Raw genomic sequence first — 23,989 nt, forward strand, 5'->3', positions numbered from 1 at the left:
GTTGGGAAGCACAAGAGATCAAGAACAGAAAAACGAATTATTGATTTCCAAAACAAGAGGCTGTGGATGCATGCCTGCAGTATTTGTACACACACGGCAGCTGGTTAACAAGGTCAGGAAAAACCAGCAATTAAAACAACCAAAGCTCATTCCAGTGTGTCTGTTCTCTGATGAGCTATATCAAAGAGCTTTTCATGCACGTTAAGGCCCATCCGGGTCATTACTGCACGGACAACACACGCACACGCCAGGACGAATAACTGGGATGCTGAAAAAATACCAGCCTCCCTCTTCCTTCCTGTGACGCCGACACATTTCAGGCCTCTCACGTTCACTCCTGGCACACTGACAACATATCATTAATACTCACACACACACACCCTTCTATGCATGCACACAAAGCGTATCACAAATGGAGGTTTACATGATTCAATCAGACTTTTTCTTAACTTCCTTCACCCCCTCACTACCACAGACCCATAGAAGCAGAGTAGGCTTCAAGGCTCCATGTTTAGTCTTCGAACTTTAACCTTTTCAGTGTGTTTTTCTTTAATGGGAGTTCATTTTTAATCATCAGAGGCCATGGGAGTTCGCCCATCTAGTCTCCATGCGTTTGGTGGATTTACTGCCTGGGGAGTCCTGTAGGGGGGTATTGCGGGATTACAGGGTACCGGGGTTGTTGCTACGAGCCATCTGGTCCTTGTATAACCAAAGTGGAAGCTGAGTCCGTATACTGGGATGATGTGGTTCCGTCGGCTCCTTCAGAACATGACCTTCAGCACGCACTGGAGCGGTTTGCAACCGAGTTTGAAGCGATGAGAGTCGTACTCGTCCATGCCACGGTTCTCTGCCAGCGGTTTAAAACCCCCGGATTAGGAGCGAATCACTGCGTCGAGAGTTGAAGTATCTCGGGGTCTTGCTCAGGAGTGAAGGTGAACTGGATCGTGAGATGGACAGGCGGTTTGGAGCGGCCTCAGCAAGGATGTGGGCGTTGTACCGGACCATTGATGTGAAGAGGGAGCTCTTCTTTAACTCTCCCAGACTTGTAAATACGATCTGGTGTTCCTCATTGGGTCAGTGTAATATTATATGTATATATGGAGATTCTTAACAGCTTTTGGTGTTTGAAGGCATAAACATGTCCATGCAAAGTGTCATGGCATACTATTATCATCATACACAGAGGAAACAACCAGCCCATTCATCTGAAAGGCTTATGACGCCACGTTTGGATCTGGTTTTCTCAGTTTCTCAGTCTGAATTATCTTCCCTTGATAAGAAAGCAAGACAAACCGCCCTTAAATGCAGGAATATGTACTTTACATGGGACCCGTTCTCAGTTTCCCCCACATTTAGCTCTGCTCGGGACACACAGCCATCTAAGTGTATCCTGGCTCAGATTTTGTCTGTGTATACCCACAACCGAGCATATCATTATAGCCGAAAGAACACGGGGACGGTGGCTCACCAGTAATTTGGCTTCCCTAAATGTTGTCACTAGTCATTCCAAGGTTCCTTCCCGTCCCCACAGTCTGGTCCTTACAAGGCAACAAGCTGCATGATGCCATAAAAAGATGATTAACCATAGAGACATGGCTCATATGAAGTTGATACAGGATTCCACAGGAATAACTGCTTTCACTCAGCAGACACAAGTGTTTCTTTATGGGATACTTACAGTATGGATGGTCATGTTTTATTATCTTAAATGGTCCGACTGCAGTCTGGATGTTTAAAAGGTACAAATATCCCCAAAAGCTTCTGCCATAAAGCCGAAAAGAGACTTTTTCAAATTCCTCTTTTCTAAGCAGATATTGTTTAAAGGAAGCTGCAGCTCTGAAGTTGTGTTCGGGAGTTTAAATGTTAGAACAATGATAGTTCAAAGGGAGATGGATTATAATGTTTATTTGACTGTGTAGGTTTACCTACCTAGAACACATCAGAGCAGCCAGCACACCTGACATCTCGCCCTCCATTTTTGGTATTTGACTTATGTAGAGTACACACAAGCTCCATGAAGGTCTATCTCCCTCCTTCACACCTCCGATGTGTTGTTATGTGTGCATGAACGCCGTGTGTGGGGTGTTTCCACCACACAGGATCCACCAGAGCGCTGCTTGGCAAGACACTTCAAACACGGCTCGCTTATTCGGTGCACAGCACTAACATTCACCTGGTGAAAATTGACCAGGAATTTGACCCTCGTTATAAAAGGTGTCTTTCTGTAGCGCTCACCCTCACACACGGGAGGGGAGGGAGTTTGGGGTGAGAAACAGGAGTGAGGGAGAGGAGGAGGGCAGGATGGAGGGAGTCAGAATGAGGGAGAGGAGGAGAGAAAGTGAAGGGGAAGAGGGGGATAGAAGAAGGTGAGTCCAGATTGTGATGAGGAGGAGAAGAAAGAGGTGGAAAATGGAGGAGACGGCAAGCTGGTAAAGGGCTGAAAGGTTGAGAAGCATGACAGAATAACGCTTTAAGTTGTCTAAAATTATAAACTATAATTACATGGTTGCATTTTAAATAACTAAACCTCATGTCATAGCACATATAGATCGTGTGCTCAAAATAAAAGGCAGCCAGCTGTTAGCAGAACAATAGTATCTTTCAGATGGCGGAAGTCTTATTTTGGAAGGCAACACTTTTCCTGAAGCAAAATGGGGAAAAACTTACTGTCTGGTTCTACGGTCTTCTCTAAATATGATGCTGCTGACATGGCTGATGTGCATCATGGCCGTGAACACAACGCTCTTTGTGCATGCTCCCTCTGCTGACAGCTGCTGGTACTACAGGCACACTTGGCTCACACATCTGCAACATGGAAAAGTGATGCTTAACATTTGTCTCAGTCTCACGTCAGCGTAACCGATAAAGCAGCTTTACCTCTACTCTGCACGGATTCATGGGAAGTTTAGCTTAATATTGCTTCAGAGTGAACAATCTAACTAATCTTAGATTAGTAGATTTAATCAGAAAAAGACTGAAATTAAAAGGCCAACACATGAACCAAAGAGGAAAAACATGATACTGTAAGCACTGCTATGTCTTCCAACCCTCTTTGTACCAAAACGGGCTCTAAGAAAATCATACAGGTGTATTTTACAGGGCGACATATTGAGGTATGAAAAGGTAAATTGCCCACAAATCACTGTCTGTTCTGAGTGTTAGTTAAATAAATTACAGTGTACAATAAAAGCTGCTCAGAAGCCATTGGTGTGCATTTCTCAATGGCTTTAAATAGGACATAAAGATACAATTGATCACATATTGATTTAAGTTTTGTTGTGTGCATCATGTCAGGCCTTGTGTTGTGAGTTAAACTGTGCAAGGACTTTACAGTCCAGCTCCCAGGGGCCAGGATGAAGAGCTACTGATCATGGTCTGGACAGGCGGAGAGGAGACAGGCAGGAGGAGGTGGCAGGAGAGAAGAGGAGCAGCCTAGAAGTACATGGCCACACAGACACCAACATTCCTGTTTCTCCTTTTAAATATGTGGCAAGATGGAACAGAGCCACCAGTGCAATGTACCTATAAAAAATGTCCTGATCCCAGATCTGCTGCTTCCTTAAAGAAGGCGGGGAGGCAACGCAGGACAATATCACCAGCAGCCGCTCTAATGGAGGTGGAGAGACAGGAGACCAAGGCTGCTTGGATGAGGACTAGAGGTCAGTGCACCCTCTAGAGGCTGAAAGATGGGAGTGCAGTGCAAGTGGTCACCCGGGCCCCTGCGGTCCTGCTGGACTGAGGAGCTCGCCATCATTCCTCCAGGACAGAGCAGCAGCCGAGTGGACGCTCCAGTTCATGGACAGGGAAGGGGGCGTTTTAAGTGGAGCCTAAAGGAAATTTAGCACACTGTAATTTTCAACCCACAGATTGTGTTTACGGCGCGTGCAGCTACTGTTATTACAAGTCATTTTAATTTACATTTTACAACAGAAAAAGAAAATCAATGAAAAACACTTCACATACAGTATTAAAACCTTTGCTCAGACATGATACAACAAACAGAAACAAGATTCAGAATTAATGACTGAAAAAAGTATTCATTTTTTTCTTCTTTCAATCCCAGAAGCACACAATAGTCAATCAGCTCCATGTGATGATGGAGGCGGATACAAACAGGACAAAGAACAGACACAAGAGAAGGAGAGAAAACTGTAAAAATAAGAGTGACGGATACCATTCGGATTTTACAGTTCTTGTACTTGTTTAATACTTTGTAATAAACAAAAGGTGAATAGCATAGTCAGAGGAGGAACAGGAAACAAGACAAATAAACAGTGTGTGATTTTTTTTTTTTTTATGGTGAAGAGTAAACAATTAAGGAAGATTCTAGATCTACCGGAAAATAGGTTTTCTGTTTTTCTTCTTGATCGACAAATCAACACCTGATCAGAGTTTAAGTCCCTGCCCTTCTTTTCTTCCGTCCTTCTCTCTCGACCTTCCCTCCACATTTACTCCAACAAAAACCTCCTCCTCTAAGTGAGCAATCATATTCAGTTGATCCCTCCCATCAAGTTCATTCAATGTAACCGGATGTGTACTGCAAACTAGAGCAGTGGATTCTAGTGGCCTCTGCACTGTGTCTACTATTAGAGCCTGAAGGTTTCGTCTTTATTGCTGGTGTTATCCAGCTACAGCCACACGTGACTACGACACAGTAAACAGGTTGCAGAAAACAATTAAACGCAACTGAAGAAGAGCAGAGCTAGGCTATCCCCGTTAAATCATTCCTTATTTGCATTTCAGTCATATATGCATTTTCCTGTCGTGGAAACCAAAGCAGACGTTTTAAAAAAGCACAGATGCACAGGTTGAGCACCACGAGGGGGCCACACACTGGTCTACTTCTCTCCCCAGAGAACAGTCCTTCCATTCCTATCAGGGCCCCTCTTTAGTATGCACTACACAGGCCAAGGTGAACACACTCTTTAGTGCGCCGCACAACAATCACAACATACATGACAAACAAGCACTGGGGACTGAGCATTTAAAAACAACGTGGCAGTGATAAATAAACCACTGAGGGTGGTGGTTTCAAGGCTGCATAGCACACACTGCCTCATTGATCAGAGCGGGATGGGCCTGGGCTCCCAGGGGCCTGCGTCAATAGGTCAAAATGCCGCCCTGATATCTAGTCTATACACAATGATCAATTCTTCAGTCACAGCCTGCGATCCATTCAAAAAACAAACAAAAACATGATTAATCAAGGTTTCAATCAATATTCAGAAAGCGAGTCATTTCAAAATGTAACAAAGATGGCGACAACAATACTGCTACAGTCAAAAGGTCACAGCATGCGTCTGCCTTGAGGCCTACAAACATTTGTAGGCGGTGCGACAGCAGATCGCCGCTGCTCTGCCGTCAAGTAAAGTAAGCAAAGAGGGAGAATCCCATCCTCATGGCTCTCCGATGCTCGTCCCATGGAAAGCTTCACATCAGTTTCAAGCGTTCCAAGAATCGCAGGGTGATTTCACAAGTCCATCCCAATGCAAAGCCCGGTCACTGTCAGCCTCCACGGGGCGAGTGAAGAAGCAAGTTTAAAGTAAAGCAGTGGAAACGGGGCAAAGTGGAGGAAGGGAGGAGGTCGGGTGTGTTGATAAAGCATCAGGTCAACACGCCATGAATCCCCCGTCCACCCTCTAGCTCAACGTCCGTTTCCTCTGTGCATCCTTTAATTATTCTGCTCAACAAACCAATTTAACAGCACATCAACGCCAAAGCTATAGTATCTGCCAGTCAAAAGGCGTAGCTGCAGACAGATTCATTACACATGTGGCCTAAAATAAACGAGAAAAAAACAACAACCACCTGCTCTTGCTAAAACAGTCAACAAGCTTAAAGTGGCTGAGCAGTCACAACCCGCACTGACTGTGTAGCTTTAAAAAAAGTCTTTACTGTATCTGTTCATCATCCAATAAATGACATAAGCTCATAGCAAAATGTTAAGAAATCTAGAAACGGTTAAACATTGCCGTCATATTGATGGGTGGGAATTCTAAAGAATTTCTCTGCCAATTAATATTAACTTATGTAACAGACTAAGCCAACGTTTGCAAATGCAGGAAACACAATGCACGTTGCAACTGTTTACGACAATACGAATATACAAGTTGCATATTTTTTTTATACTTTGATTGGTATTTGCTTAGTGCGACTATTTTTGTTTGACGGGGATCCAACGAGGGGATCCTCCAGCACTCGACTGATTGTGTAATCATTCCCATCCCTAGCTATAAACGTGATGCAGTAGCAGCAGGCCTGAACATTCAACAGAGGAAGCTCCACAAATAACGACGAGCACACACATCCTAAAGTCAGCCTACTCTCTGACGGACAGCGACTTCACTCCTCAACCAAACTATGTTCACAAATCTCAAAGTCGGCCACAACCTCCTCTCCACTCAGGTCTCTGAGACCGTACTGCATCACATGCAGTACAAGAACGCTTTGCCACCACGTTGCTGTTCCTCGCCAACACACAATGAGGCAGCAACGGTGCACGAGGAGCTGCCTTCGCTCTGCATGGAGGAAATGAATGGACATCTGGAGACTATGCTTTGCCGAGTTGGCTGTACATACGTTATGGATGGAGGAAAACTGATACACCACCAAACTCTTAGGTTAGACCAACTGACAAGTTAAACAAAACCACCTGTTTCACAGGTCATCTAACTGTCCACATCACATGGGGGAGGCCAGGGATCCTCACTGAGAAGTATTTGGACTATCCACAGGGCAGGAAGCTCATTGCTCATTCTGGTCAAAGTAGCTGGAAGTCTCCAAAACTCACCGGCCATACTTCCACCAGCCTTTTCTAAAAATTCAAAAGACACCGGCTGTGTCGAGTACAAAGACGCATCAGCCACAGCCACAAGCACTTAGCTGGTGTTTATTTTCCATAAGTTGGGAGTCGAGTTAGGGGTCATAAAGTAACACAAAAGGGAGACCTACATCTGAAGCAGGTCTGTTCAATGAGTGGAGAATGGCGGTCTGATTTGTCTGTGTATTTGCATACTGTGTTTGCATTGATGTCGATGTGCAAGTCAAACTAACCATATTAGTTATGTAGCACCTGGTAGAGGAGAGCGGCACCTCTTCCCTGTAGAATGATACTGCAGAATGTCCATTTCTCATTGCTATTAAATGTGGTGACAACTAAGAAGGCTAAATACACCTCGGAACGCCGACACTCTTTTAAATACTAACAAAAACAGTAATAAATCTTTGTGTACCCCAGTTTTGCTCCGCGTGCAGACGGTTCGAGTCATAGTTCACCGTTTATCTCCTGATCATGTCATAGCTGCATTTGACTTCTCACTGCAATGCTAAAAATTTCAAAATCACAGTAAATGTCAAGTGCCATTGTCAAGGAAATTCAGCCAGCCAATCAAATTACAAAGAACAACAGGAAACATTGGCAGAAGTTGGTGCAAAAGCAGCAATGAGGTGTGGTTTGGCCCTGGGCTCAATAACAATTTCCCGGTGATGACCATACACAGGAGGGAAGTCTAATGTTGAGTCAACAGCAAAAAATAGAGCTTTTTAAATGTGTTTGTTGGAGCCACATATCTCACATTCACACGAGCGTGAACAGGTATTCGTTTCTGCACGACTCCCGTTTTTCTTTCGTATTATTTACATCTACTGTACAAAAGTTGCAAGCATTGAGCCGACACACACTGAATTAAGATTCCAAAGCTGCAGGTAGTAGGTGTAGGATTCCCCAGAATAAAGCACCAACTAATTAGCACATTGTTGCATTACAGTAACACGACAAAATCAATTCAAGCACCGGTGTATTGTTTATCAATCTATGCACAGCCAGTGATTCATCCATGAGTGGTGAGCTGCAAAAATATTACAGAGAAGCTAAATTTGATATTGAATGATGACCAAGTGAAATGAAATGTTGCATTATTGCTGCTGCAAAATCATTTCAGCCGGTCCTTCCTTTTCCCCGTCTCTGATGCTGCTTTTCACACCTCGTTTGACGGAGAGAAGTGCATCTTGGATGCCTGGAGGTTGACCAAACCTGGTTATCATCAGTAGAGAAGTGGCCAATTATTTAGCAAGATCTATAACATATCCCCCCCGTCTTATTTGACAATGATGCAACAAAGAGAAAACTCTACACGTAGTACCTTCAAGGTCATCTTAGGTGTCTGAGAACGGATGGTCATTTCTAGGAAACAGGGACATTTACACAGTTACAACTCACAAAAGTGCATAAATGACCACCAGCGAAGGGAGGATTTGAGGGAACATAAAAGACAAACAACTACAATTTTGTCTTGCATGAAGTTGTACTTCTTCTGACACTCTAGCTGTTTAAAATGTCAACCAACTGCCAAAATAGAGAAAAGGAGAGAAAAAAAAAAAAAAAAAAAAAATTCAAGTCATTCTTCTTGTCTTACAAAGCCCGCTGTGCGCATCAGGGTGGGAGGGACAAAGTCTGTCTGTTCAACAAAGTGCTCCCACTCCCCTTTTCCTGGATTTCAATGCCTTGGAAAAAAGCTCTCATTTCATGAGTACAGTACTTCAAAATAGAAACTCAATCAAGTTTCAGCATGAATATTCAAAAAAAAAAAAGCATAAAATGTTTAAATGTTAAAGATTGGATGAACTCACTGGGAGGGTGTGTCTGCCTGTCCATTACAGGACACCTCCTGACCAATAATTAGAAGACAATTTGTCTGATGATAGTTGACTGAAATGCTAAGCATCTGATTTTAAGCTTAAACCATACATGAAGAACTACCCGGCTAGTGATGGATGTAATATACAGAGGTGCAGCTAGCAGTGTAACCAAGTTACCCAAGTAAACAGGGGAAGTATACCAGTTACACAGAAGCAGAAACCCACTGTGGTGATGAAGATGTGAAAACGGAAGGCTAACTTAAAATGAAGACATTTACCGCATGTGTGTGAATAAAAGGGGATATATATATATATATATATTTTGAGCCCCGATGGTGGAAAACTGAGTATGGGAAAAGATGGTGACATGTATGTGTGTGAGTGTACATTAGCATACTGTTCATTCAGAGCCATATTATCCATGTATTAGCTATGTTGCATGTCAATGTGTGTATGCATGTTAAGGTCTGCATGTGTATGTGTGAAGACAATTAGCCAGTGACATGGAATATGTGCATGTGTGTGTGTGTGTGTGTACACGTGTGGTAGCCGGTACATTAAAACCAGCAGGTGCTGCAGTTAAGTGAGGCCCCAACGGGAGGAGCCAACGACCCAACATGGGGTGACGTGTTGGGAATCCTGGTGTGCATTGGATCCTGACCGGACCGAACCTGGCTCCTCTAGGTGATCTGGTGCGGCGCCTCGAGCATCTCCATCAGGAAGGTGTCGATGGGCGTGTCACCGATCAGTTTGAAGAAGAACAGGTGCTCCAGGCATTTAAGACCGATAGAGCGCAGTGCTGGGAGCCGGAGGAGGAGCTTTGCAAACCTGGATAACGGAGGGAAGGATGTGAAGGATGGGAGTAGAAACCACTGCATCATATCCAGCTTCCAACCAGCTGCTCTCTGCTACATATATGTGAAAGCCACTGAGCTGAATAATATTTACATCCTCTTACTTTTCTGTATGTTTGTGGGTGTGTTGACGCCTACCTGCCCTGCTGATCGGGGTATTTCTGTTTGCAGTAAGACTCGAGAGATGCGTACACCCTCTCTCTCAGGAGCTCCACCTCACTGGGGTTGGACAAACCCTTGGCATCTTCAGATGACAACAGAGAGCATTTAGATTATCTCTATACCGGAACGAAACGCCTCTCCTCTACTTTTTCATTTTCAACGGTCCGCCTGTCTATTTACCTGGGTTGAAGAGGATGATGGCTCGAAGGCAGCCAAGCTCCGTCTTGTCCATTTGCATGTCTCTCATCTTGCTTACAAGCTCTGTCAGAACCCTGCAGAGAGGAGAGGAGAGCAGATTTGCAGGGGGAAAACCCAGTTGGAGACAATTCCAGATTAGGGAAGAGAGAGGAGGCAAGGGAAATGACAGGAGAAGAAGAAGAAGATAAGGAAAAAGAGAGCGAGAAAGCAATAAAAACAAGAGGAAGAAGTGGGAGGGAATAAGAGAGTAAGAACAACAGAGAGGGACCAGAATCCATAATCAAATTGTTCTTCATGGTAACATGGAAACATGGCTGAACTGCTGGTTCTGCAGGGAACAACCCCAAAACAAACAAACAGGCAAATAAATGCTCGTTTAACGCTAATTCAATGACTTTTTTCCCCCCGCTTTATAATTCAATGGTTTGTTATCTTTGATATATTTGTTGTGATACAACAAAATGTTATTTTTTATGTTTGTTATATATAATACGTGTGTATGTTCCACTTTTTTGTGTTGCCTCCAACCGATTCAAAGAGGAAAGGGCATGAAGGGACTGAACACATTTTCTCCGAGCCCTAACACTCATATTTTAGTTTTTTTTTTTTACTAGGACACAACATTCATTAATGCCTTGTTTAATATAATTCAAGAATTCAAAACTGGCTCATGTTCTTTTCAAAAACAGGTGAGTAATTGATATACAAATGGTCATTTGGGGGCGAAGTATTCCATTAAATCCCTTTTATACGCTTCACAAATCTTGAAACCTAAGGAAGTAAGAAATGTGTCTCGTTAATCAAGAGCAATGCAGCAAACCAGTACAAACAAGAACTTCACCTGGAGAATAAAATAAACTAAACGCCAACTTACAAATACATCAATACATTTTTAATCAAATGAGTCATCAGGCTTCATCAGACCGTAATAATATAAAGATTCCGGTTTGTACTACGTCTGCTCTCCTGCCTGGAATATGACTGGGATGAAAGAGGAGATGACTATGCAGATCAGCCAATGAGGGGAGGGCAAAGAAATGACAGCCTTTCAAGTTTATTTGCTACTCCATCATCAGAAATTGACATTTTAACCGACAACACCTAAGCCCACAATACAGCTCAGTGGCAAATTAAGTTGTTTTTTGGTATACACATCCACCAGCACAGTGAATAAATGTTTTATTCATAATAAACTGAGACCGTGGAGGAAAGTGGATACTTGGTACGCACCCAGAGTGTACGCTATTAAAGTTATAAAATGGGCACTTGCTATTCCAGAAGGAGTGTCGCTGAAGGAAACCAACACCTCCTTCAAAAGGCTCAGCATGAAGTCAGGGCATCTACAAACACCCAGTGCCCAGTGTCCTGTAAGTAAGACTACTAGTAATGCACTGGGAAAGCTAGCCCCCACACATTTTGATTGGCTCATTATGGTCTGGCAAGGCCCAACAAGCATTTGGTTTGGTAAGGGAAGGCATCGTCAATGGGCAAAAGATGAAAAGGACTCTGCAGGCGATTGGACCCAGCTTTTAGCAGTCAAAGCCACAAACCAAATATGGTGTTGAATTCAAATTCAAAATACAGTTCTGCTTTTTTTTCAGATAATTTATTTATATGTTTTATGGTAGATTATTAGTGTTTCTTGCTCTCAGATAAAATAGGCCAGACGTATCAAACAGCCCAGTTTTCTACATGGGCACTGAAAGAACTCAGCTATCGCCTCGCAGCGCTTCCACATCCAGTGTGAACCCGGCGTGAAAGCATCAACCTTCGACCTTTGGTTCTGTGTTTGCTTCAAGAGGAGGGGTTTAAAGAAAAGTGTTTGTGTAGAGGCGTAATTACCTGTCAAATATGGCCCCAACCTCTGCATTGTGCGCCCTGTGTATTCAATCACAATGTGTTATTACAATGTCATTACACAGTTACATTGTTATAACAGAATTCTGTCTTTTTTCCTGAGCCCTACAGATGGTCAGCATATTATTTCACATGGTGAAACTCTAATGGTGCAACTACTTTCTGGTGTGTTCAAATAAAAGAGTATGCATGAGGATTGTTCACATTATTGTTTATCTTGCACCAGAACATATTGCTGAATGTGTACCTCTGATAAACATTCCATCACTCTTATGGCATCAAAAAATGTAGTCTCACACAAGACATTAGCTATTATTCACAGAATAAGCAGAAAAGGAGGTTATGATAAATCTTAGGAGCCAAATGCATAACAGCAGAAATCCATTAGTGCACACGAAACTGATAATAAGTGGAAAATGATTAACATTCAACCTTTAATAGGTGTTACAGCATGAAAAGTAACTTTAAGTCCAACTGATTTTTATTAATAAATTCCATGTTTTTATCTCAGAAAAATGGTCGTTTTTCTTAGAAAAAAACCCATCAGGATCCAAAAGGAAGACATTTTCATCTATTTTTTGGTTTCATGGTGATGTTGCATTCATAAGGTTATTCCAGTATCTGTCTAAATAATAGCAACCTTATTTCGATACAGCTAATCGAACCAGATTTCTGCCTATAGATCCCCCTGAAGCCTACATACTGGACAAGAAGAAAACAATTGAATAACATACAAACCAACAAAAAAGAATACCAGAAATCAATAACACATAAATTAACAAGAGAAAATATGCATTTCAGAAAACACAAAAACTTGGAAAATTGAGGTGCTTATTAACTTTGTCATTCTTGTCAACGTGTGCTTGCTTTTTCTGTGTACACCTGTCATACGTCGTCACACTTCCTTCCCTCATGGATTTGTGGGAACTTGGGCAGACGACAAACCCCCTGCTTAGAATGACAAAGGTAGATGATAACCACCCTTTCCAGCTTTTGAATATGTTGAGTTTTCTGGAAATGTGTTTCTCTTTTGTCAGTTTATGCTGTGAAATCCTCTTATGTTGTTTTGTTGTGTTTTCTCCAAAAGTCGTAGTTGTATAATTGCTCTTTTGTTAAAAGGTTGCTGAGCTTCAGCCTCATGTTATTTACATCCTCCTTTATAAACTTTGACTCAGAAACAGATGCCAATGCGAAGCTGGAACAAAGGGCTGCTGCTAGAAGAGAGCAGTGCTATGAGAAAATGAATAAGTATCAGAGGAAAATCCTTGAGCCATCTGCTGTTAGCCCTGTTAGCTTGCTGTAAACCTGAATAGATTTCTAGGCAAAAATCAACCCTTTATAACAATGTAATTACTGTGCAATTAACAGTGAATTGACACGTTGTGATGTAGTATTTATATAAAATGAATCATGATTTGGAGTCATTTTTAAACCAAGCAGGTGATACGTTAAAAAATCTACTGATGGTTGATGCAATAATGCAGAAGGCTGGAGAGCTCATGGCTGTAATCACCTCTACGTATCGTTTTCCGGAGATCAAAGGAATTAGTGTTTGGGGATCTCAGACCAACGAGCTTGTTTTAGATGAAGATGTGCATGACTGTGGACTGATCATACAGAAAAGTAGGGCTGAGATTTTACAATAAAAAGTCTTTATGTCAAGATGAGATCACAAAACAATAATTCTTTGTTCAGGAAAAGAAAATGTAACACCAAAACATTGACACATGGTCTCTGCAGCATTCTGCACAAGAATGGGATGTAAACTATCCTATTAATGCATTTACGTATTTAAGGGGCAACCATATTATATATTCAAATGTTAGTACATTAGCCAGCCATTATCTCGTTATCAAATGCTGCATAAGGTGCTACGCTGCTGACTCTGTGTGTGTGTGTGTGTGTGTGTGTGTGTGTGTGTGTGCGTGCATGCATTCATTTCTATGGGTAAACATTCGTCACCAGCCTCCCCGGCATGCGCCGTCACCCTACAGGCAGTACTACTGAAGCAAAGTCTCTCAGCCAATCACAGCCAAGGCAGAACACAGCAGCTGCAGCCAACCAAAGATGAGGATACAGTATCATCAGATTCTTACCCCAGTCGCTAATATAAATTATTCATGTGGTTAAGAAAAAAAGGCAAGTGTTCTTTCGTTCTTCTAGCTCTCAGGACTGATGAGAATTTAAAAGGTCAATTTAGGAGGGGAATGTGGTTCTACTCGGCTTCTCAGGGTCCATCTATTTCAGGTTAAAAGTAGGTGGTACTAATTATCCGGTAGATGCAGATCTATCTGAAGTGGAGTAGGAAGGCCTTTAAAAAAGCACTTGTAGGCATCTGTGTATTACCTGTCAAAGATGGCTCCAACGCCTGCACTGTGAGCGCTGTTCCTGTGGACATGCAGGCCGGTAGCGAGTAAAATCCCATCCTTCACTGAGATGGAGCGATGGGAGAACGACGCAATCAGGAGTTCATTCCAACCTGTTGAAGAGTTAGTGGCTCAATATTATTTAGTGGATTAAAAGTCAGGTGTGATGTTCTTCAGGGTCCCCCAAAAGGAGCTGGAAAGCTGGGGAGAGGGATGTCTGGACTGCCTTCCTAAGCCGGCCCGGGATAAGTGGAGAAAAATGATCCACTACTTATTAATGAAACCTTCTTGTGTCTTACCTGCACGTAGCAGGATGACCTGGTCATCCAGGGCTAGCTCAGAGAAGTGAGGGATCCTCTTAGCCCACTCCACCAGGGTGAAGAGCTGCTTGTCTGCTGCCTGACAGATGTTGGTGACCGGATCGTTGGGCTGAAGAAAGCAGATCCAGAGGTTGGTGATTATTTGAGAAATTCCCACCAACTGCATGTCAAGATAGCTATAATAATCCTGCAGTTTTTGAATCATCTCATATGTTCAATATCTCAATAATAACATAGCATTACATAGCTTGTGGTTAATTTCCACCATCCAGATTACTCACAGAGCTGCCACCTGAACTTCCATCTGCATGAAGCTCTGTCTTCTGCTCCACAGCCACCTCCGCTTCCAAAATCTTCTCCACTGGCATCTCCTCGTTCACTGCACTAGTCGACTCCACCTCGCCCTCCCGTTCCTTGTTCCTCTGCCGTTCCTCTTGGACAGCTGCAGGACGGGGTGGACAAAGAGGAGCACAGGAGAAAAACAATGAAGGACGAGAAAGGGGAGGATGAGAGAAAGAGCAGAGAAAACGATGGGTGGAAGGCAATTAATATGAAAGGTGGAACGATGGTGCAAAGGAATGGACAAGGATAGCAAAGCAAAGGGCTTGGGCAGGCAGACCATGGTAGAGAACGAAGGATATAAGTAAAGACAAGAACACAGCAAAAGAATGAAAGACAGTGGAAGAGGAAATGACGATGAGTAGGAAGGATATGCCACCAGACAACAGAATGGATAGAGCGAGAGAAGAACATTTGGAGATTAACAGAAAACGTACAATAAAAGAGAAGAAATGAGCGAGATGGATTTGTGCAGCAAGAGGTTAGCATACAAAAAGAAAGAAGCAAAAACAACAGGGATAAATAAAGGAGTAAGCCCGAATTATCATGATAAAATGTACAAAATAGTGGAAAAGAAGAGACAGATGTGTACAATTCTCTCATACTGTCTTTCATACTTCTTTCTGGCCCCCTACCAACAGAGAAATAACACCATTTAATACGCATACACAAGAGAAATCATCATATTAACCGAATTTAAAGCTCAGCAGAGATGGAGTTACAGAAAAATGAGAAAGATAATTGGAGGAAATTGCATAAACGCATTAGTAGACTGATATGGATATGTGACTGGCCTGGTGATTAAAGATTATCCCACCGTTAGGCGCTACAAACTTGGTTGTTTTGGTTGTATGTTCACCCACTTGTTCCATTTTTACCAAATTAGACCCTCAGAAATCCAAGCTGATAGTTGCACAACACAACCGTGAAAGTCAATGTCCAAATACATATAAATGTCACTGTATTTACCAACAGTCTCACCAAATATACATTTTCCAGAAGGATTGACAAATTATTTAATAGTTTGGGTCATTTGTTGAAGAGCAGGTGTAAGTGATGTCATTGCTTTGAGTAATTTATGATACAAAAAACACAGATTTCTGGATTATGCTGCAAACAAAGGAAAAACAAGAATTTTGTATTGTTTGGTGGTGACTAATTATTGATCATTAAAGTGAATCCTAGTATGTGTGCACTGAACACCAAGCAAAGCAAAGACTTTGGAAAACTGTGGATGTCAATCTGTTCAATGCTAACCATCAATCTGCATTGGTCACTGTGTCTGTATTTGACACGGAAAAACAGACGGAAAGCTGCCACTTCGGAAGCCAAGACCAGCTTAAAAATATCTAGGTGGGAAATTCAATGAACATCTATCCTTCCTCTAAAAGCATCAAAGCATCCTTAAATAGTGGAACTGCTCTGATTCCACTCAGGTGGGAATAAACAACTAGAAGCTTAACAGTAAAGTAGGACGATGATTAAAAGGAGTGTGCATACTCGGCAAACTTTCCCTGGATCTATAAAAGGTTGAAAAACGTGGGGTAGTGACTGGCACTGGTCCACCTCTGAGCACGGCATCAAACTATGGGAAAAGCATTTGAAACAAGCTCCTTCTCATAGATATGCAATGTAATATCTCTGTGCTTCTCCTCACTCATACAGACACAGACACGCACCCCTCCCTCCCTCTTCTCCTTACATCTGTCGTTCATCTTGGCCACTACAGAAGGAGGGAGGGGGGAGAGAGAGAACGAGAGGAAACAAAAAGAGGAAGAGAGGGGGAAAGGGGGTTAGTGTTGACAAGGCTTACCCACCCCCATCTCCCTCTCTACCACTCTCTACTCGTTCTGTCTATCCCCTATTGTACAAATACTATTCAGGCTCTCTGAGTTAAAATGCACAGGAAAATATCAGCACTAGTACTACCATTTACAGAGGCATGTATCATGGTTTATTTACAAGATCTCATTAAAAGCTGTGGGTCAAATTTAACTAGTATTTACAGGTTGAGGCAGATTCTATAGAAAGTGTCTCCAGAAAGCAGCTGCTACGTCCATCTGTGTTAATACTCCATGACTACAGTAATCATTATTATAACAGTGGTTAGAGGCATTAAACTGAAGCATTACAGTGAATTATGTACAAACTACAAAAAAGGTAGCATCATAAATGTGCCATTCTAATATAATTATCTATAATATAATATGAGAAAGGACAGTACACAGTACAGTTAGAGTTAACTACACTGCTCAACTCAAAAAGCCTGCAGATATTCTCAGACTGACTGGTTTAAATGGTTTGTCTGAGTCTGCATATTGATCAGTTGTACTTTGTAAATGGGTCTGCTTCCCATTTAATATTAAGCCATTTAAGCATTACATTAATAACTATAAAACAAGAAATCTCTGTCTGTCTGCGTCCTTAGAATCTACTTCATGCAGATCATTTCAGACGATCTACTTCACAATTGGCAGGTGTATTGCGAGGGACTGACTCGTGTCAGATTTGGTGCAATTTACGCCGGGTTCACACTGGACGCCGAAGTGCTGTGAAGCGCCACAATGTAAAGCAATTGGACGGTTCACACAGGACACGCTGTGGTGCGGAGGTACGCGGTCGGCTTGTGGTCTCTCTGGTGTGCCGCAAGCTAATCTGGCTAAAAGATACACTGCTTATCCACTGCAATATAATTATATGTGATATAAATTATCCTTCCCTCTCTTCCTGCTGAATTCTTCCACTATATTAATTAGAAACAGCCTTGTGTAAATGCTGTTTGTGATTGCATTTTTTTATTATTATGTATTTATTCCACGTATTTGTCAGCCGTGAGTGCAACGAACAGACACACACACAGACACAGACAGACACACACACAAGCAGACAGAGATTAGCTCTATATGAAACATTAGAGGACTGGACTCGCTTGTTGACCGCCGTGGACAAATGCACTTCATGTGTGAACAGCTACTGCAGCACGGCGCTGCCGCATCCAGTGTGGCCCCGACGTTAGACACACAGTTCAATAAACTACTGATAAGTAAGTGTGTACAGACAGGCGATTCCTGACTGCAAGTCACTCTACAGCCGAGCTCTTCTTTACTTCCCTGGACTCAACACGAGAGGACGGCCAACTGGAAGCAGAATCAAACTATTTATCGGACTACCGGTGTGACCATGAGTAAGTCATGGCTGGAGTGTTTTTCCCCCCTGACTGTACTTCCCTTGTCTTGAATGACTTGATACTAACTTATAACTCTAATAACATTACCGCCAGCAAAATACCATAGTTGATTTAATCCAGGCTCTACTTTATAATCTCAGTGATTATGTCAAAACACGCGACTAGCACGCGACTAACACTGCGACCTGGGTGTTTCTCAGCGGCATATTTAGTGATTTGGGGCCCCAGGAAAATGCTGGCTTGCTTTACTTTATACCAAGTGAGAGACGTATGCTGGCTCAAAACTTTTTTCTGAAGTAAAATGATTAACTGTTATCAGTCAAATGTTTAATACCGCAAAGTAAAAGTCATATCAGGTCAATGTTTTCCTCTGAAGTACAAGTACACAGTAAGTCGTACACAGCTGAGTTGCATATTTCAAGTCCTTTGGGGGCGTTTTGTAAAATATTTCATTGTACAATGAGTTTAATTAGTAACGTACTATAATAAGTGTCATATCGAAACATCATAATGAATCTATAGCTGTTGGGGGCTCCATGCCCAGGTTGCCTTTCTTGCCTGACCCTGGTGTTTTTTCCTGTGAACCAGAGTGTATTCCACCTGTGTTCATGTCATGGGTAGCTGTGACCTGGGTGTGTGTGATGGCAGGTGTACTGCTCAGGACCCGAAGAAGTGCAGCGTTGAATGTGAAGTTGTTTGTGGTTTTTGAGAAAGCTGTAAGCCGCTGCAAGCAGCCTAGTGTGTGGCCCGTTCTGAACAGGCATGTTTTGAAAGGGCCCTGCACAAGTTGGTAAAAATCATGGGATATATTCACCAGTGACTGATGGCCACCTGAAGACAAATACTGTGTAAATATGACACTGTTACACGATACGCCCAGGCAAAGAGTTGAAAAGGATTGCCAAAACAAAACATGAAACAGCATCTACAAAAAAACAATTTAACCCCCTTGGACTTAGGTTATTGTTTTACAACACTGAATATGAACGGATATAATGGAGAGTTTTGTTACTGATCAACAGCAAGATGACTATGACTACATGTCACGATAGAAGCACACTAATTGTGCTGCCAGTTTTGGGCAAAAACCACTGCTACTTCTGGAACACATCTGGAAGGGCCTTTGGAAAAGGGAGACCCTGAATAATGTGTCCAGCACTGAAATGTTGAGCTTGAACGAGGCTCCCCTTTGAGCTGGGAACTGTCGGTTCAACTCGTACTATAAGTTTCTGACAGGAAAGTCAAAGGCTTGTCCATCTATCCCAAACAAATCAAAGCATTTTGTCAACTAAATAGATGTCTTCTAATAATAATCAACTAAAATGGTCTTTAAAACCAAAATCAAATCATCCAAATTTGTGCCAATCTGGCAGGTGAAAGGCCTCGTTAGGAGAAGGGGTATGCTGAAGTCCCTTGATTGCTCACCTTCTCTCTTCATGCCCATGGCCAGGCACTTCTGGTAGCGGCAGTACTGACAGCGGTTCCTTTGTCTCTTATCCACCATACAGTCTTTATTGTCCCGACAGGTGTAGCTCAAGTCTTTGCGCACTGTGCGCTTGAAGAAGCCTTTACAACCCTCACAGCTGTAGACACCGTAGTGCTTACCTGGAGAGTGTGGGAAGGAGGGAGCAAAAGAGCCAAAGAAGAAAGACTTGTTTACACTGACCAGCCCTCTCTAAGACAAGGCACAGAAAATAGGAGTTGTATTTAAGGTGGCTAGTCACCAGAAGATCGGTCTCCACAGATGGAACAAAGGCGTTTCTGGGAAAGCATCGGCCCCGGGCTTTGGGGTGAAAGCTGCTTCAAGCCCAACGGAGGTTTCACATCGTCGGAGCTGCTCACCGCATGGAGCCCTGACATGGACACTGTTGAGTTGATCTGAAAGAATGACAGAGGAGAAGGAGAACACAATGACGACGATGATCATTTTAACAGAACATTTCCTGATTCTCGGCAAGAACATAGAGGACATGGTTAACACTGGTACAAAGACCACACAAAAACATCACTGTCATATTTTTCATTTTAGTTTTTGGCACCTTTTGTCTAAGCCCTGTTATAAGTTATAACATAAAAACTGTGATTTATTTAATATTTTATTGTATTATAGCAGGTCACTATGGTTGTAGCAAGCAACAATCTTAGTTAATCATTTTCTACTTGCAACTGGAATAAGAATTATGACTTAAATATCATGATGCCTGTATGTGTGATAATGCCCATGCATTCTTAAACTACATGTGAATTCTGGCTTAAAAACAATACCTGCGGGCTGCTAATGGGGCCGTAACCCACCGATGGCGTGCCAGGTAGGCAGGGAGAGCCTAATGAAGAGCTGATGACGGAAAAGGGGGAGCCGATGCTACTGATGGGGCTGTTGGCCCCGGTGTTGGTGATGGGAGGCAGGGAGGTCATGGAAGCTGCAGCTGAGGGAGCCAGCGGGGGCGAACGCTGGCCCGATGGAGGTGAGGACACAGACGAACTGTCTGGGCTGCGGGAATCTGATAAGAAACAGCAAGAGGGAAAATAACAAAAAGCCAATGTAATCATTAATAAAAAATAATGTAGGGGAAAAAAGGCTACGCTTAATAATAGGAGGTGATATAGGTGTGATCATTTTGATTTATTCTCATAGTCAAACAATAAAAGTAAGTGGAGGATGTGTTTACATCAATGTTACATACTAACATAATAACTACTAACATACTAACATAAATGTCGGCCATGTTATCTGCTCCTATAATTGTTTTTGTTGCTGCTATACATTCCTCCTGCTGCAAATCCAAATGTTGCACTACAGGAATGCACTACTGCTTGTGGTTGTGTTATGTTTTCCTTGTGTAGCATACAAGGACTAGGCTTGTTCAACCATGTTGCATAACGACAAAACATTATCCTCAAATTCAGTCTTGTTTTATGATTCCAATTGTGTTATTTATGTATGTTTATGCTGTGGTTTGTATTGCGTCTGCAGCTGGCTGCATTTTCACTGCTTCGGGCTGTGCACTTGGTTGTCATCTGAACTAATCTATTTTTCTTGCCTCAAACACACTGGAAAGAAATCAACCAATCATATGACCACATAAATCACTAAATGTGGCCCACGGAGAGCAATGCTTGCACTACCCTGTGAATACAAAGAGCATTTCTTTTCTCCTCATTTTGTATTTCCGTCTCTGTCTCATATTTCACAAAGCCCTCTGAAGATGCTCTTAAGGAGAAAACTCACTTCAAGGTGCATAGTAACATAGTTACACGGTTATAGCAAATAAATACAGTATTAAAATGCACTTTGCTTTAGAGAAATGGTGTGATGGTAATTTGGATGACTAACCCTCACTGACTTTGTTCAAGGGGTGTAAATAGGTCAACTGTGCCAGCTGCAAGGGATGCTTTTTAAAAATCTTTAATATTTCATCATGTAAGTGAGTCTTGAGTAAAATCTTGGCTTCACCATAACCCACATATTTCACAGGCCTGAATTTACAACAGTCATGCTATAAAATGTGTTAGAATAATTTGCATGGATGAAGCTAATATCAACATTAGTTTTAGCTCGACATTCATGTTGTTGCATTAGCTGACAATAAAACCAGTGCAGTTATATTCTCACCTCTACTGTCTCCCATGATGATGATTGGAGCACAGGGGCTGGTTGACAGCTACACGCCGACGTGCTTCCGTCTCGAACGGCCCGCTATCAAACTCTAGACCGCGGACTGAGGCCCGGGCCGGAGTTGTTTTGGGAAACCAAAAACGGGTCTGAAATTCCAACACAAGAGAGAGAGAGAGCTTCGCATAAGATACATGTGGCACAGATAATGCACACTTGCTCACACAGATGGAAAACAAAACGAATATTATCCAGTTTGCTGCAAGGCTGATTGAAGTTGTCTGTATGCTTAATGTTACCAATAGAAATATTCCTGCATTTAATGCATTTTTGGCAGTTGATGTCTCGTTTACAGCAGGTACAGCTGCTAGGCTGTTACCTGAGCTAACGCACTATGATATTTGATAAATAAACAATATGACGCTACAACAGAAAGCCTGTATCAACAAGCCTTAGCGTAGGGACAAAAACGTCCCATTCCACTACATAGATAGAGCCCACCAGATGGCAAAAACCAACTGTTCTTGCAAGCTAACGTTAGCCACCGCATAGCTCGTAAACTAGCTAGCGACACTAGCTTGAAATATCAGTGCCTACCGTAAAGCGAAGTGGCTTGGATAACATATCATTATTACACACATCGGCATGACGATCAAGACAAGCGAGTCTTTAACGTTACATTTTTGATTAAATAAATATGCGATATCTGGTGTCGCTATTAGCTAACTATGATTAGCCACCTAAGCTAGCTAGCAAGCTAGTTCGCCCGAATGCACCGGAGGAGAGCTAGACAGCCGAGGACAGAGCGTTTAGTTCCGGCTGTTCCAGCTACGCCTCGGCGGCCTCGACACGACCTAGCTAGATGTTGTAAATACACATTGAGTGCAAATAAATACGGTTTACTGACGGTTTAGCGGCACAGCTTCTTCGCATGAAAAGATGTGGCGACTAGGCCCCGCGTGTGTCTGTTTCTCCCCCCCACTTTGCCTCGTAGTCAACCCTCCCTCCCCCTGCAAGGATGAAAACATGATGATGGTGGAGGATTTGGCATAGCGCTCTCTTACAGTTGAACATTGGCTCGGAATTACTGCGAAACGTTGCAGCCCAGGGTTTCATAAGGCAGTAGAGGAAGGGTTGTGTGTGGGTGTGTGTGTGTGTGTGGTCATGCTGCTTGCCTCTCACATGTCTGCGAGGGAGACGCATCCAGTGCAAGAGGTCAAGAGGTCAAGACAAGTTCAGCTCGTCTTTGCTGAAAAGGTTATTGGAGGGCACTGGCAGACCTGCTGCCAGGGGAGATGTGACCTCGCTATCTAAACATACATTTATGTTTCTGTTCTTGCAGAGAAACATGTAAGGGAACCACATTCACAAAATGTAAAAAGAAAATAATTCATTATATAAATTAACAAAAAAAATTAGTAATTAGTCAAATATGTAAATACATGCTGTTGCTTCTTTGCACATTTATTGTTACATTAACCTGCACATTTCTTTCTTTCTTATATATAATAGACATGTACAGTAAAGACTGATGTCTGGAACCTTATATTCCCTGTATATATAGATGGATAGGGTTCATACTCATATCCAATAAAAACAATTTTAGCATTATTAAAAATAGATATCCTCAGTATCCACAATAACTATTGCAGATTGTTGTTTGTTTACTGCATTTATATACTGTAACAGCATTGTGCTTTACTGCTTCATATGAGTTTGGATCCTGTTTGCATCATTTAACAGGAAGGTTATATTGAGAGCGTTTAAATGTTGTCATTACAATTGTAACGTTTGCAGCCCTAATGGGGATTACAATAATAATAAAAAATATAAGAGTACTATCACGTCTGCTCCACTGCCTGGAGCATTTTCTTTTGTCCATAGATAATGGCAATGACTGTGCTCACACCTGCCTTGTTTTGAAAGTGGCTTCCCCCTCCTGTGGTTAGAAGCTCCAACGGGTTTTTGATGTTTTATCACCCTCAAGGGGGCTAAAATGGCATTACACAAAACATATGGACTCCTGAGTTTCTGGAATTATTATTTTTTTAAAAGCACAAATGCACAATTATCTGTGTTTTTAGGTTTGAGGTGCTGAAGAAGTGAGAAAACAAGGGGGAAAATAAGATAATAAATAAATAAATACAAGTAGGAATAAAACTAGTAGTAAAACACGTTAAGATACAAAGTCATAAAACAAATAAATAAAAGTAAAAAGAAAATATTGAAAAACAGTAAAAGTGACAAACAGTATGAATAACATTGGCAATTCTATAAGAAATATGTTTTGAGCTGTTTCTTAAAACTTTAAACAGAAGTTGATTGTCAATTGATTGATTAAGATAAAAAAATCTACTTTTACTAATCTGTTTTACTAACTAGAAATTAATCTGACAATTTAGGTAATAACACATACCTGGTGGTGTTTGTAAATCATTTTCGATTGAGCGTTACTT

The 23,989-nt window shown here is 42.1% G+C and overlaps 1 protein-coding gene across 8 annotated transcripts; it reads right to left on the minus strand.

The window, feature by feature from the left end:
* Positions 1-3,960: 3,960 nt before the first annotated feature.
* On the minus strand, positions 3,961-22,576 carry rxrba (retinoid x receptor, beta a). 8 transcript variants are annotated; one of them, XM_084032981.1, is made up of 13 exons: positions 22,441-22,542; positions 21,534-21,682; positions 20,186-20,421; positions 19,645-19,798; positions 19,346-19,525; positions 16,436-16,456; positions 14,676-14,836; positions 14,374-14,503; positions 14,055-14,187; positions 11,694-11,729; positions 9,834-9,925; positions 9,630-9,735; positions 3,961-9,465 (listed from the first exon to the last, which is right to left on the minus strand). In XM_084032981.1, exons 2-13 carry the CDS (start codon positions 21,547-21,549, stop codon positions 9,318-9,320), a joined length of 1,413 nt encoding a protein of 470 aa, XP_083889107.1. In that variant the 5' UTR covers positions 21,550-21,682; positions 22,441-22,542; the 3' UTR covers positions 3,961-9,317. The 8 variants fall into 8 exon arrangements, with proteins under 8 accessions (XP_083889107.1, XP_083889103.1, XP_083889108.1 ...); XM_084032977.1 differs by lacking the exon at positions 21,534-21,682 and having other exon boundaries at positions 22,441-22,576; XM_084032982.1 differs by lacking the exon at positions 16,436-16,456.
* Between the last annotated feature and the right edge of the window lie 1,413 nt (positions 22,577-23,989).

The sequence above is a fragment of the Eutrigla gurnardus genome (assembly GCF_963514095.1).
Source record: "Eutrigla gurnardus genome assembly, chromosome: 17".
NCBI classification, from domain to species: domain Eukaryota; kingdom Metazoa; phylum Chordata; class Actinopteri; order Perciformes; family Triglidae; genus Eutrigla; species Eutrigla gurnardus.

Excerpts from the sequence above, each read along its gene's own strand:
- rxrba (XM_084032977.1), bottom strand. The coding sequence starts at position 22,561 with ATGTTTTCATCCTTGCAGGGGGAGGGAGGGTTGACTACGAGGCAAAGT. Across the intron at positions 16,457-19,345 it reads CATGGGCATGAAGAGAGAAG|TGGCCAAGATGAACGACAGA; the intron begins GTGAGCAATCAA and ends CTCCTTCTGTAG. Across the intron at positions 9,926-11,693 it reads GTTGGGGCCATATTTGACAG|GGTTCTGACAGAGCTTGTAA; the intron begins GTAATTACGCCT and ends TCCTCTCTGCAG.